Source organism: Hylaeus anthracinus, unplaced genomic scaffold, assembly GCF_026225885.1.
Source record: "Hylaeus anthracinus isolate JK02 unplaced genomic scaffold, UHH_iyHylAnth1.0_haploid 11981, whole genome shotgun sequence".
Lineage (NCBI taxonomy): Eukaryota > Metazoa > Arthropoda > Insecta > Hymenoptera > Colletidae > Hylaeus > Hylaeus anthracinus.
This window is the reverse complement of record NW_026534329.1, coordinates 678,264-692,250: the sequence shown is the minus strand read 5'-3', so window position 1 is coordinate 692,250 and position 13,987 is coordinate 678,264. Positions and strand designations below refer to the sequence as shown.

At 43.4% G+C, this 13,987-nt stretch overlaps 2 protein-coding genes across 2 annotated transcripts; both read left to right on the top strand.

Annotated features, from left to right (window-relative positions):
- Window positions 1-2,758: 2,758 nt before the first annotated feature.
- Window positions 2,759-5,598, top strand: LOC128885322 (uncharacterized). The gene is made up of 3 exons (XM_054139309.1): window positions 2,759-3,033; window positions 3,916-4,167; window positions 5,008-5,598. The coding sequence occupies exons 1-3, from the start codon at window positions 2,814-2,816 to the stop codon at window positions 5,253-5,255; spliced, it is 720 nt and encodes a 239-aa protein (XP_053995284.1). The 5' UTR covers window positions 2,759-2,813; the 3' UTR covers window positions 5,256-5,598.
- A 3,931-nt stretch (window positions 5,599-9,529) lies between these two features.
- LOC128885316 (histidine-rich glycoprotein-like) lies at window positions 9,530-10,650 on the top strand. The gene has a single exon (XM_054139304.1). The coding sequence runs from the start codon at window positions 9,535-9,537 to the stop codon at window positions 10,366-10,368; it is 834 nt and encodes a 277-aa protein (XP_053995279.1). The 5' UTR covers window positions 9,530-9,534; the 3' UTR covers window positions 10,369-10,650.
- Window positions 10,651-13,987: the final 3,337 nt, after the last annotated feature.

The window sequence follows — 13,987 nt, the reverse complement described above, 5'->3', positions numbered from 1 at the left end:
CGCGTGTCGTTATACATACAGATGTTCGATACGGTACGCGACATCATGTCAGGGTTGCGAATCCACTTGCGAGAAATATGTATATCCAGCGGGGTTGGCTAGCGTTATTTAGGAAGAATGGCTGTCGTTTTCCCGGCTGGTGCGTCGACATCCGTGCCTAGGCGCGTGTGTACGTGTACACTCGAGCTCGATCAACGCATTTTTCCGTTCGGTTGGATCTACCGAGTTTCCAGCACGGAAACACGGGAACGGGAGGACCGGGCTTCGGGATAAATCGCGGAGCAATGTTTACTTTTAATTTCATTACACCGAAACGGACTTGGCGGTTTTAATAAAGAGCGCCGTTGCTCGTGAAAATTGCCGCGCTCTGTTTTCCCTCGAAACGCATTCCCGCGGACTTATCTCTCCTATTTCCCTTCGCACATGCAATTTTTGCCGCTCTTTATGCCGCCTGCTTTTGCCTTCCACTGATCTTTCTCGAAAGCCCGTTACGAGAATTAATACGATCACTGGCTAAATTGCAGCAAGTTTAAAATGCAGTTTAGTTGTTTGCAACGGCTGTATACATTTGGGGCTCAGTCCAATTCTTTAATGAAACCCGTAACCCATGCAAATCTTCGTCCTTCGTTCGCCAATTTTATACGTGTAATCCTTGTTGTACACCGTAACTAAGACATTATTATATTGTAGTTCACAAAGGCAACGAGGGTGTCTCCTCAGTTTTTGACGCCCCCCGTCGGCAAGCTATAGGAAACCGAGGGCTTGACACGGGCAAAAGAACAGGCTGATTAATGGGTGTCCTTTAACGGATTTCCGAGGGGTAGGCCAAGGAAAAATAAAGAACGGCCTTCGGGATAAACTTTCACAAGAACTTGCAGCTCGTTTTGCAATGCTGTCCAGTATATCGATAATGTCGGCTGATGAGGGAACTGCGCTTTTATTTATATTTATCTTTCGAACAGTTTTCTTGTCTTTCGCGAGATTGATGGAAACTCGTTAAAGGGAGCTTCTCCTCAGAAAACATTGCGCTTTACATTTTCTTTTGGCCTCGCAGCGTTTATAGGTGTTTTTCGTAGGGCGATATATCATTTTGCGATAATCACCACTTCAACGATCGTAATAAGTAAGTAAATTAAAGTCGTCCAAGTCCAGACTTTCACACGAGCAAAATTCACAGAATTTCTCGAAACGCTTAAGGCCTCTGAGATTCGCCAAACCCCAGTTTCTCGCATTTATTAAATCAGGATCCCAGATTAATTAGGTTAATATTCATTCTTCCTTTGATTCTGACACGACCGCTTTCATTAATTCGAATCGCGTTGCAACAAAAGTCGAAGGAACGAGGATTCGGACAGAGGACAAGATGGCGAATCGTTTCAGAGAGTTACATTTCATCCAAGATTTTCAAATTACCGGATTATCACGATGGAAGCTGGCGTGGCAAGCATCTAGGGCGCTTAGCGTCGGCTTGCGGCGACCGGTTCGCGCGGTTTTAAGCTCGATTATGTCGACGCTTCTGACGCTTCCATTCCTCTTCTCCTTCTCGTTCTTCATCTTCTTCTTCGTCTTTCTTTTTTATTTTTGCTTGAAATAGACCAGAAGAATTATGCCCGTGGCTGGGTGGATGGCTGAAATTCTCTCGTCCTATGAACGGCATTCTCTGCGACGACATTTTATTCGCGACGAAGACGGTCTTCGTCACGCATGCTATTCGAAGCAAAAAATTCTTAATAACTGCGCCTCAAAGTATTTCAGAACTTGACAGTTAAAAAGAAGGGCAAGGTATGTGTATTACTGTACAATGATAAAAAAAACATTTTTCAGCAACTTTCGAAAGCTGTTCTTTAAAATATTGCCTAAATTCACACGTGTATCGAATGTTTGTAAATGAAAAAAGCTTTCAGCTCTTTCCTATTTCTATCTTCGCTCAGAAAGGACAAATTCCAAATTTCTAGAATCACTGTATATACGCGATTACAGAGTTCACGTAACCGCGTCTTATGTTCGTTTCGCTTACACAATTTCCAACAGTCCCGGAATCGATCTGACAAAAACGTCCCTAGGAACGGTCATTCGCGATGCTTCTAACGATTCGCGTTACAATCGAATGACTGAAACGTCTCTGTAACAGATGTGAAATAATGAACAACCGAAAAACGATCGCTCGTGTAAGAAATGTCGATTCTGCGTCAATCGCTGGGACGAAAAAATGGGAACGCTTTCGCGCGGAGCAACGATCTCGATGCCGTTATGTCACTCGATTGTGTACCGATCGATCTCTTTATTCCCGCAGTCATGGAAAGTGTGAAATCACTCGTGCGGCACGCGTCCATCCTAGTTTCCAAGAGTTTCTTGTTTTTGTGCTTAAATCTTTTCGCCGTAAGAACGAAACCTTGCGTCGAGTTGCTCGAGTTGGGTAGAAAGCAATTTCACGACGAGAGAAAGTTCTGTTATCGATATCCGAAAGACACAGGTTTTTGGTTTAAAAAATTCTAGTGAATCGTCCAATTTAAACACCCCTGTCCCACGGGTCTAATATCAGTTTCATCGTCGCAACCGAATCCTAAGACAACCTCGATTTTGCTACTTCTGACTGCCCTAATTCCAGAAGCGATCGTGACATCTCAATAACTCGACAGCTCCAAGTTGTTGCGAAATTTGTTCAGTCTCCGTGATTTGCATCGGTATCCCTTCTGCCGCGAAGAAAATTCGTAGACAGAGTTGAGTGGGAGGAGGCGAATAAAGCTGCCTTTGCTCGTGATTAGCACACAAACGATCGATACCGATATCGGTGAATCCGGATCGTCGACGATATGTGGCGAGGACCTCTCCTGCTTACTATTTTCGCGTGTCGCGGTTGGACTGCGGCTATCGATGACGTCGGCGTCGTCAGCGTCGAGTCGATTCGTCGGGACGTTCGAGAAGCGGCACCATTAACTTTTACCATTGCTACGGAAGTCGAGGATCTCCTTGGCGCAGGAAACGCGCCAGGAAAGGATCGTGCTCCCAAAAAGCACGTGAAAAATGTCTCTGGTAAGTTGTTTATGTCTCTTTGTCGAGAACTGGTACTAATTGGCTGTGTTGGTAAAATAAGAATTCCGAGAAACTTCATTTCTACCTTCCAGTAAAAATTGTTCCAAGTTTACCGTAATCGTAAACAGCATATAATTTACGATTCAAATAATCCCTGAATTTCGAAATATGCGCGTGCAAGTTCCAAAGCTATACGTATAATAATCGATTCTGTTTAAGTAATTACTGGATTCCCATTAACTGATTAACTTGGCGGTTTATTTACGTTCGGAAAACAATAAAATAAACAACGAGAATGGCTTTCCGATGATCGTATAAATTTTGATGCGTTGCGCGATGATAAGATTTCCCTGATAATACATTTCGCTCCCAGTAATATCAATAACGATGCAGCTAACATGAGAATGTTTTTGATTGTCAACGCGGAATGAATTTGATTCTGGGCAACGTTTATTCGATTGAATACGTTTCCTATTATTCAATTTAGAGAAACGGTCCTCTCTTTTGGTTTTTCCATCGAGAAAATTAAATGCAAATAAACTAAAGATTCGCTAATAATACCAATGTCCGATGAATCTTACAAATGTTCATCGAGCTGGATTCGAAAAGTCGGAAAGTGTACTTTTTGAACGTTACTTGTTTGAGAATCCTGTTTTCTAAGAAAACAGTATCTCCTTTTTGAAAGGTAATCCCTGAAATTTCTACAACGCTATTTTCACTGCGATATAATTCTTCCAGCAAAGTAGAGAGTGTGAAAACGACTGGCAAGACAGTTCGCGAAAAGGATTAGGTGAGAGCCTTAAGCCTCTCTCTGTCTGGAGTATTCGCGAGGGTTGGCGGTGTCATAAGCGATAACGAGGACGAATATCACGGTGGTTTTAGGGAAATCAGACGAGGGAGGATACTATAAGACGTACGGCAGCGACGCCGAGGGCGAGAAGGGTTACATGACGGCAACCTACAACAAGGGCAATCACGGCTATAAGATCCTCGACACTTTCCACAAGCAGGATGGCGACAAGTACGCATTCGAGAAGTACGCTGCCTACGGCGGAGAGCATGGCGACAAGAAAAGTAGCCACCACGACGATGCTGGCTCTCGTTCCAGGAAAAGCGGTGATCACGAGGGTGCAGGTAGAGCGAAATTGTACAATGTAAAGTACGTAATTGCACGGCAACCATCGCGAACAAGGGAACCCAAGAAACGCCGTTCCTAGCTAATTTGCGAACTCGGCAAACATGAATTTTTAATTGAACGTAACTTGACGGTATCCGTGTGTGGCTGGATGAGGATCGTGGCCGATTGCATTTTTCCTTGGTATGAAAGATAATTTTAATCAAGTTTCAGCGGGATCCTTTTATGTAGATTGAACGAAAACATTTTGGCGTATCTTTTAATCTTGACTTTGTGCGATTTTAATTCACCCAAGCGTATCGGAGCTTTTGGCTCGACTGGACGAAAACTCGCGACCAATTGCAATTATTCTTTCTACGAGAGAAAATGTTATTCGAGTTTCGATTGGCTCCTTCCATTTTAATTCTACGGAAATATTTCGTCGTTTTTTCAATCTTGGTTACCAGTGAATTAACTTGCATTATTTTGCTCGGTTATTGGTTATTGTCCGAAGACCAACCACGTTGATGCCTTTTAACTTTTATTTCTTTCGCTTTTAACTTTCTAATCAATCTACACCCATCGCGTGTTTACCTCGGCAAACTTTGCCATCGATCGACAATAAAACTGCAACGTCAGGATAATGATATTAACCGAACGCATTTACTTACGTGCTCGTTCCGTATTAATTTTAACGGCATATCCGGCCATTCTACTAATTATTTTTCAGTTAAACGATATCCTGTTAATAACTTTTGTACGTACATTGATTACTGTAAAAATATTCGACAGGCTTAAGCCGATTACCGTAAGGCGATGTTTTATGCTCGTTTAGGAATAGAATTATAAATTTGTCCCAGGTACCATCGTCGATACTCGCTACACAGCTGACGAGGGGGACCATGACGATCAGGGCAATGAACAAGTCGAAGCCAGTGATCACGGCAGCTATGCTCACTATACGGATCATGGACCAGAATCCTCGAGTTACGGTCATGGTGAAAGCTATGCGGATGGAGAAGGAAACGACGGTTCTTACGAAACCCACAGCTCCTACTCGAGGAACTACGGCGACGAACATGGAAACCAGGGAAACCATTACTATTAATCCTTGCCGGCTGGATTGGCCTCGAATTGTCAGCCATTTTACTCAAACAGTCTCCGCGTAGGGTGTCGAGGAAAGTTTTCTACGTTCATGTTCGATGTCGAGTAATGTTTCGGTAAAAATGTAATCGTATAAACCGACCAACTGAAGTTAGCGTTAATATCGAGTACAACTTTTATTAGATCGCCGCATATTTTTGTCTCGATGCAACCGACACAATTAAAGATAAATCCGTTAAAAATGAACAGTCACGAGAACAATCGTTAATAATAATAATGTCGATTGTTTATGTCTTTTAATGGAATTGTGATTGGTGTGTTGTCACGGTCGTTCACCCATGGACGGCCAACCGTTACATCAATCGTTACAAATATACAACGCATTTATTACACAACGAATGCGGTGTGCAATTTAAATGCTGCTTAAAGGTAGCTCGTTGTTGTTGCGGAAATCAATGATATTCTACAAGTGTATCGCGTCGATGAATCGATCAAAATTGCAATTAATTATCCGAATCTACCGTCTATCGTAGCTCGTTAAATTAGCATTGTCTATCCATGGTCGACGCGTGGTAATTAATTTAATCCCAGTAGATAGTAGGCGGTCAGCGCGCGCAAAAAATTAATCGGAAAACATGTTCTTGTTACGTCATTTAAGAACTGGAACGATGAAGGAAAAAGAGATGACGGGTAGTCGATTTTTTTCGCAAAAAGTATGTAGTATGTCTATTTCCACGTCCGTCACGTAAGTTTAATTGGAGAGGATCAAATGTCAATTTTGATGTTGGAATTGTTCTCGAAACATGAGCCCTGGTTTCGTTTCGAACGTCATTGTAACTAATAACCAAGCTGTACGATTCTGATATTTGCAAGCCCGAAAAACTGTCTGTTCCGAAAGCTTCAGCTATTAAAAACGAAATATTGATTTCCATGCGATTGCATAACGAATAAAGTAAAAATTGTGTTGCAACACCTCAGGTACCGACAATCAGAAAGCTGCCTAACTTAATTCTTTTCTGCCAGTTGTTTCAATACCATAATATCAGTGTCATTATTACTCTCATGTTTCATAGGCAACAATGTTCCCCATCTGTACCTAGAACTTGAAGTAATTACACTAAAAAAAAGTCCACTCCATGAAAGTTGTAGACCAAACTGCTCCCCCAACAGACACACCTAACGGTAGCGCTAAAATCCTGTCAGCTCGTCTTGGATTGGACGTAGTTGCAGAGCCCTGGGACGTCGTTAGCGTAGGCCTGCTCGACCGACGAAGAACTCGCCGGGGGTGTTTGTTAAAAAGTACGCTCAGTCACGCGACCATCGCATCAGACTAGTTGCGGCGGACGTGCAGCGCTTGACGCCCCGAACGCGGAAATTCGTGGTAAATTTTGCAATTATTTATAACGAGGAAACTTTCGTGACGCCCACGGACATGGAATCGGTTCGTTAATTGCTCTAGATAATTATTGTTAAACGCTGCGCGTGACAAAGGATGATTTCCGCTGTCATCGAGGCCTCTCGTTTGATACGACATTCGTCGGATTCGCGAACAACACTTGGCTGGGATGTGTGTCGCCCGACCATTATACGAAATTCATACAACTTGTCCGACGGTTCTTCTCGGATATCAAACGATTAATTAATTGTATTCCCGAGTGTATCATCGTAAGTGAATCTACCTATCTAACGTATACACGTCTGTATTATTTTAGAATAAAACTATGAAGAAAAAAACAAACGTTTAACAGTTTGATAGACGTCTTTAATCAAAGAGTGATCATTTCCACATTCATGGTTCTAGCGTCAGGAGCGCAATATCAGTCACCTATCTCTGGGGAACAGTTCAGTCGTATCGCTCTCAGTGGCAATTGACGCATCGTAAACTCACGCGAAATGACCAAAGGGACTCTAATTTATGGGCCAGTGTTCTCGAAACTATCAGAGCAAACTATAATTAGGGCCGTTACCCATAAGTGTTACCGTTGCCATTTTGCGACCGAGCGGTACGCCGATAGCTTGAAAGACCAGTGGGTGTAGGTGCACGACGGGGGTGTATATTATGTACGAGAGAATAATATGATATTCTGAAAATAGGCGAAATTCTTCGTTACTCCGTGGATGTACAAATACAAAAACTATAATAAATCCAAGGAGAGAAATAATTCACACGACGGAGAATTAACTGGATTCAAATTAGAAAACAATTTCATTATCGTTTTAAGAGGTTAGCCCTTCGTTGTTCGTCGATTTTATTCGCAGAGCTAAAGGGATGATTCGGGGAGGGAAAGAAGAGGTAAAAGAGCGGAAACGTGGCCAGTTGACGAGGCGTTAGCCTTGAATGCGAAGCAGTTCCGGCGAGAGGACGACAGAGGGTCGGGGTTCGTTGCCATCAACTGATTGCACACCCCCGAACCCGTCTCGCGGCGTTGCCTCGCCACGTTGGCGAGCGACACGGAGCTTGCTGTAATTAAGCAAATCTGTAAAAGAGGTATTCGAATCTGACGTCGTTGCGGAGAACCGTGAAAAAAGAAAAAGTTCGTTCCCTGGAAATGAAAATTTGAAACGACAGAGGATTCGTCGGGGTACGATAACGCTGGTCACCGTTGCGTTTCACGGAAAGATTTTAATGCGCTGGCGGTCTAACTTGTCCTTGCGTGTGACAAATGTTACATTCGAGAATAATTTGTTTCTTCCTATCTACTTTCATAATCGTCACCAGTTTACAAAATTCTCAATACCTAAGATACTACATTCCATAGAAAAGCGTTTCGGAATGAAACCAGCGGTCGAGTCAGAGGATAGAAAATAAAATCGCGTTTCATTGGACGATAAAAAAGAAATAACCAGAGCACGAGATCGCTATAGCACTTGATTGAAATGTTTTCGAGTTATCGTGGGACAGTCGAAAGCTTAATTTAATAGTCGGTGGTGGCCTCTTCTTTACCAAACGAAGGAGCGGATACTCCACGCCCGCGCCAGATGCGAACCGGCGCGCGGCGCGGCGGCGTCCTTGGATCTGCTTACAAAGCAATCTCTCCATCTTGAAGGTCCAAAGGGAACGCCACCTAATCTAATCTCCGTTACGACGATGCCGAGTCCAAATCGAAGTTGGCAGAGCCTCTGGTATCCAGTTTTCTCCCTGTCTAAAGGAGCCCGATGGAACGCCGTTGCAGTAACCAATCTTTATCTTGATTATGCAGCGCCAACGCCGGAGGAGCCAATCTCTAGCCGAAGAGCCTGCCAAATAAGGTCGTAAAGAGCTCGAATCTATCGATCACCGTTTCAAACTGCGAATTCGGCTCTCCTGATTTGCAATGGAGATTCGAGGACGGCGCTGCGACCCGCGGAATAAGTAGCTTCGAAAGAAAGGTCGATGATTTTGTATCGAGTTCACGGATACACCCCTTCCTTCCCAATCGCTGTCTGGTTATTTCCGGACACTCGGTGGGAATGCTAATGAGCCCGAACGATCGACGTCCCGGACGAGCTGGACTCGATTCGTTAGCCAGTGTAGCATTGAATAATTTACCGATCGTCAATTAACAGATTGGAGTTGATCTTTCTTGTCATTCGTGGGTACAAACTTTTTTACAGATGAACTTTTGCTATCTTAGGTCCCAGTAAAATAACCGACGATCAAGATGTTCCTGCGCCGAGATAACTGCTGCGTTGCGCACAGTTTCAAAGGTAATGTCTTAAAGATATTGAATTGCTCCAAGATTTTGCAAAGACGCATAAAATGGTCAGCATAAACGGAACGGATAGGTAAGCAGTTAGCGAAACGATCCGAGAAACGAACGGTGGTCATCGAACGGTGATGTATGTTCCGCGAGAGCCTGTAGAATTCCAATAAAATTGATTTCAGCTTATGACGTTATAAATATCGTGGCATTTACGAGTCGCGGGGAAGACGAAACGAATTTATGTCGCGACTAATAGGATTAGAATCGATATTGGACAGTTTATCGACAATTCGATTCGCACTGTTACGTCGTCTATGATGTGAATTTCTTTCGACATACCTAACGAGTTTCGAGTTTTTTGCTCGAATCCCGCCAAAAACAGCGTATCATTTTCATTACAAGCGCGAGAAAGTGTGAACAGGTCCGCCCCACTTACGACAACGATGGCGACGGAAGGCTTGCGGTCTCACGGATGAAAGTTGAAGTCTGCGGAAACGATGGGAAGCCCCGTGACGGACATAATCGAACCGTGGATATTTAAGTATCACCCGCGGCGTCGGTCGGTGATCAGTTCGATGATCGCATCGAGACCAGATCGAGATGCTGCGACGAGTCTCGTACCTTGTCACAGTTGCTTCGTGTCTGCTGCTTCTGCTGCAGACTTGTCACGCGCGAGAACTAAACGCTTATCGCCCTCGTCGCGATGCTCAGATAGCGGAAGGCGAGTCCTCGGCGACTTCGGATTCGAGTACGAGCGATCAGGAGCCTAAAAGCGACCTGGTGCCCGCGGCTTCTGGTCACAAGGGTCATCATCACGAGTCCAGCGGCGGGCAAAGTCATCACGCCGATCACCACGAAGAGCACGAGGCCAAGGGCGAGAAAGGGTACAAGAGTCATCACCATCACGATAAGAACGACAAGGGTGAGCACGACAAGGAGCACCACGCGGGCCACCACGAGGAACACGGGGGCCACAAGAAAGCTCATCACGACGAGCACGAAAAGTACGGCGAGCACCACGAGGGCGAGAAGGGCCACAAAGGTGGCAAATTCGGTGAGAAAAAGGGTCACAAGAAGGGCCACAAGACCAAGGGCTACCACAACAAATTCCACAAGGACGAGTACCACAAGGAGCACAAGTTCTACGACGACTACCACAAAGGCGGCCACCATAAGAAGCACGGTGACTTCCACGGGCACCACGAGAAGAAGGAGGGCGAGCATAAGAAGGGTGGACATCAACACTCTGGCTATCACGAGGATCACAAGGGCAAGAAAGGACACCACGACAAGGGTCACATCGATGCTCATCACAAGGGACATCATGGGAAACACGGGCACGACGATCATTACAGCCATCATCAAGCTTACGGGAAAAAGGGTGATCATCAGGCTGGGAAGAAGTTTGGGTACGACAAAGGGCACAAGAATTGAAGGATAAATGCTCAAGACTGATTTGCTTTTGTGAGACGGTCCCGATCAACTTTTATCTTGAAGATGCTACAATTAGTTATAATTATGTATGACTCGAGTATACTTTAACGCTGTGAATCCGTGTGTCGAGACAGTGCCTTCTCGCGTTAAAGCGAATTAGAATTGTATCGATATTGCTCCGCTATTAAACGATAATAAATTGATACTTTTATATAAAGGTTCTGTTGAATCTATTCGTATAAATAAATCCGTAAGGGTAAGTAAGTAGAAAATATTGTACAATCAAAGAATAATCAACCTTTTATAACGTGTAGAAAATATAGAAATAAATAAAAACTGAAAATAGAAAAAACATTTATTTACTATTTTCTAATGTACATAACTCTGTTTTTGTTGCCACAATCGAAACTCGAATAGTATTGTGGAACATGTTACGTATGTTGGGATAACCGCGTCAATGGAGCGCAAAGTGTTGAGCTGATATCAACGCAGACGAAGCCTAAGGCGAACCTAGCTTTAAATAAAATGCGTGTGAAGTTGTTTCGTCGAAACCTTTCAAAAGCGACGTATGACATTTTTCACGTGACCCCCTGCTTTTATTGTGAAGTTTATTCTTTGTGAAGTTGTAAGAGATTCTTCGAACGAGCAACTTTGCCGAAGCAATGCATACATTTTTTAGGAGGTTTCCGCCCGACGGAGCATCATTTACACACATTCGCGTTTAGCGTCTCAAATATTTCACGGCTGTCAGTTTTAAGATTTTCCAAAGCGAAGGCAAATTAATGCATCGTCGAACCGATATATTATACCAGACATTGTACAAGTACATTTCGCGAGCAATTCTTTCAAAATATAATATCTGCCGTCAATGGCGGTTCCAAACCGACTCACGCACAACAAACATGAACAAACATCCACAGAAGCGCGAACGATGTAACGCATTATACGTATACATACACGATTTTAATCACGTACCGAAAAAGTTAGTGATACGCCAGTGATAGAGTTTAATCGGTCGCGTTGCCGATTCAATTGATTTTCGGATATTAATGCGCTGTTCGATGGAAACGCGTACTGCGATTTAACGCGGTTCAATTTGCAGATAAATAACAGATGCTCGGAGGATTTTCTGGGGACGACTGTTTATAATTATATTATTCCATTACGTTGCAAACGATGCAATGTATACTTTCTATCTGTTGGTTTAGAATTCACATCTACGAAGATGGAAAAGTGGTTTTTAATCGCGTTCGTTGTTAGATAGTCGTACGTTTTACATCCATAATTTACACAATGATCGATTTCATTTTTTCCAAATCATCGTATCAGATTACAAAACATGTTATCAGCGAATTCCAGGTTGCATCACGCTACTGCACAAGTGCCTTCCGCAATCGTCGCGCGCATCTCGTCAGTTTATCAATTTTCCTTGATCCCGCACGCGTATTAATAACCGTACCGTTTACACTGGCGTTTCGATCGCGTTTCTTTCTGTTTACCTATCCGCCTGTCTGCCTGGCGTATAATCCCACACCTTGGAGGGTTTTATTTACATCGGGTAGCGGATGGAACGCATCAGGAACACGTACTCGCATTTGCACGACGCCGACGCCGCGCCGCGCCGTGCCTCGGCGCGATGCTCGCTCGAAGAGTCTACGTAATGACGAGAACAAAAAACAACGTGTTCGACGAAATTGGACGAGCAATCGAGTGCAACAAAAAAAAATCGCGCACGCGATTTCCATGCGTACCAATCGAACGTACCAATGCGCTTTTAATCGAACCAAACGAAAATATGTTGTCGACGTGTATGTAATCCGAGTGTTTGCGACTGGATGGAAATGTTCGAGAACTGTGGAATCAAATGAATGCTAGCGGTTGTAATTTTTTGTTGTTAACGCAATTCAACAAGTCTGTCTGAATAAAAAGTTTGTGGAAGAGCTAAACAATATGAGACGCAATACCTGTCAATGCGTGAACAATGGGGTGAGCTCGTTGTAGCGCTGTGAATCGAAGATTCAGATCCGCAGTTCCATGTGATATTATCGCCTGAGATTTCTCGTCTCCTGAATAGGTACAAATAGGTGAGATGAAAAGACGATTTGATACACGATGTCCACCCAGCGAATCCTGTATCACCTGTACGACCGCGGTTCCATTGCGTGGCTAAACGAATATTTCGTTTTCAATTATGCAATTATACGACGCCGACTCGCGTATTCCTTCTTAGCCTGTATTTCCAAATAATACTCGAATGCAACCGTGCAAACAATGTAAGCTGAGTCCGAGCATTTAATCCATCGAGCTTATATCATCAAAGGCTTTCTTACGCGGTCTTATCGTGCAATTTCCACTGGGAAACTGCAACTACGCTGCTCGTTTACTTTTAGCCAATAACGCGTATTCCCTTTAGCGAGCGACTTCTATCGCTCCTGCTCTTTACTTTACTCTCGATATGTATGTTTCAATGACGTTGCAGATTCTGGAAATTCTCGCCCCCTTCCAGGCAGAATTTCTGAATAGAATAATTTCTATGATAATCGCTGAGAATTATGTTATTCTAACTACTTTGTTAGAATTTAGTTCACTCGGCAAGTTGCTTGGAATGATCGTTACGTACGATTAGCATAAGAAGCATTTTCTTGAAGACTAAATAAATTCCATCATTTATTCATTATCTTCTTCAGTGTTTTAAAGTGACGCGTTATGTCTTATTTCAGACGATCCTTAAAGACAGATAAGTTTTCCAGCTCTGCTTTAAATTTCGTCTAGAACAAAGCGACAGCGTTGAAACGTAGAATGTGCTATACATATTTTCGTATTCTCGACGCGCCTTTTCGTCCGTCACAGCCGAAATTTACACGTTCCCTTTAATTTAAACGCTCCCCATTGTCCTTGCCTCGCATACTAAGTCCTCGCTGCCTTCAACTTGTGCGGCTGTGTAAACTCTATTAGCAGCTTCGTTCGCGACTCGATTTCATTAAAACATTCGCGACGTCCCCGCGATATCTGCGAAATTAATAAGTCAGAGTAGCGCAGCTTTGGGCAAGAAGCTTTGCTAATTCGAGTTCCTCGAGAACCTTGATGCTAAATACTGCACAAGGAACACGGCTACAACCGTGTGTCGCAAACGGAAACATTAAAGTTTGATCAATTACTGATCGGGTAGAATACTTCCGATTATAAGTAGCATTTCTAGGTTTAGATCACTCTACGACGTATTCGGAATAGAAAATTTAATTATCTAGATCCTTTCAGTTGCTCTCGTAAATCGAAGACACCATATTTGGTCATTCGCCCAAAGATAAATTCGAAGTATGTGCAAGAAACGTTTAAAAAATGTATGAAACGGAGATAGTTCATTTTCATAGGTTTTTCAATCTAACGACTTGTTTTTTTACAAATTGGACATGTCTATTACACATCCTCCACATAATTGTATCCTCCCTAGCTCTATCTTTTCTTCCGTGAATTCATGCCGTAGTGGATCCACGGTAATTGGGCTAACTCGACAAGTATTTCGATACTTGAACACCGAACGCAACCGTGCTCCACTCGTAAACCATTAATATCGTATTCTCCAAAAACGAAGCGCGATGAGGATCTACCCCCGTCACCC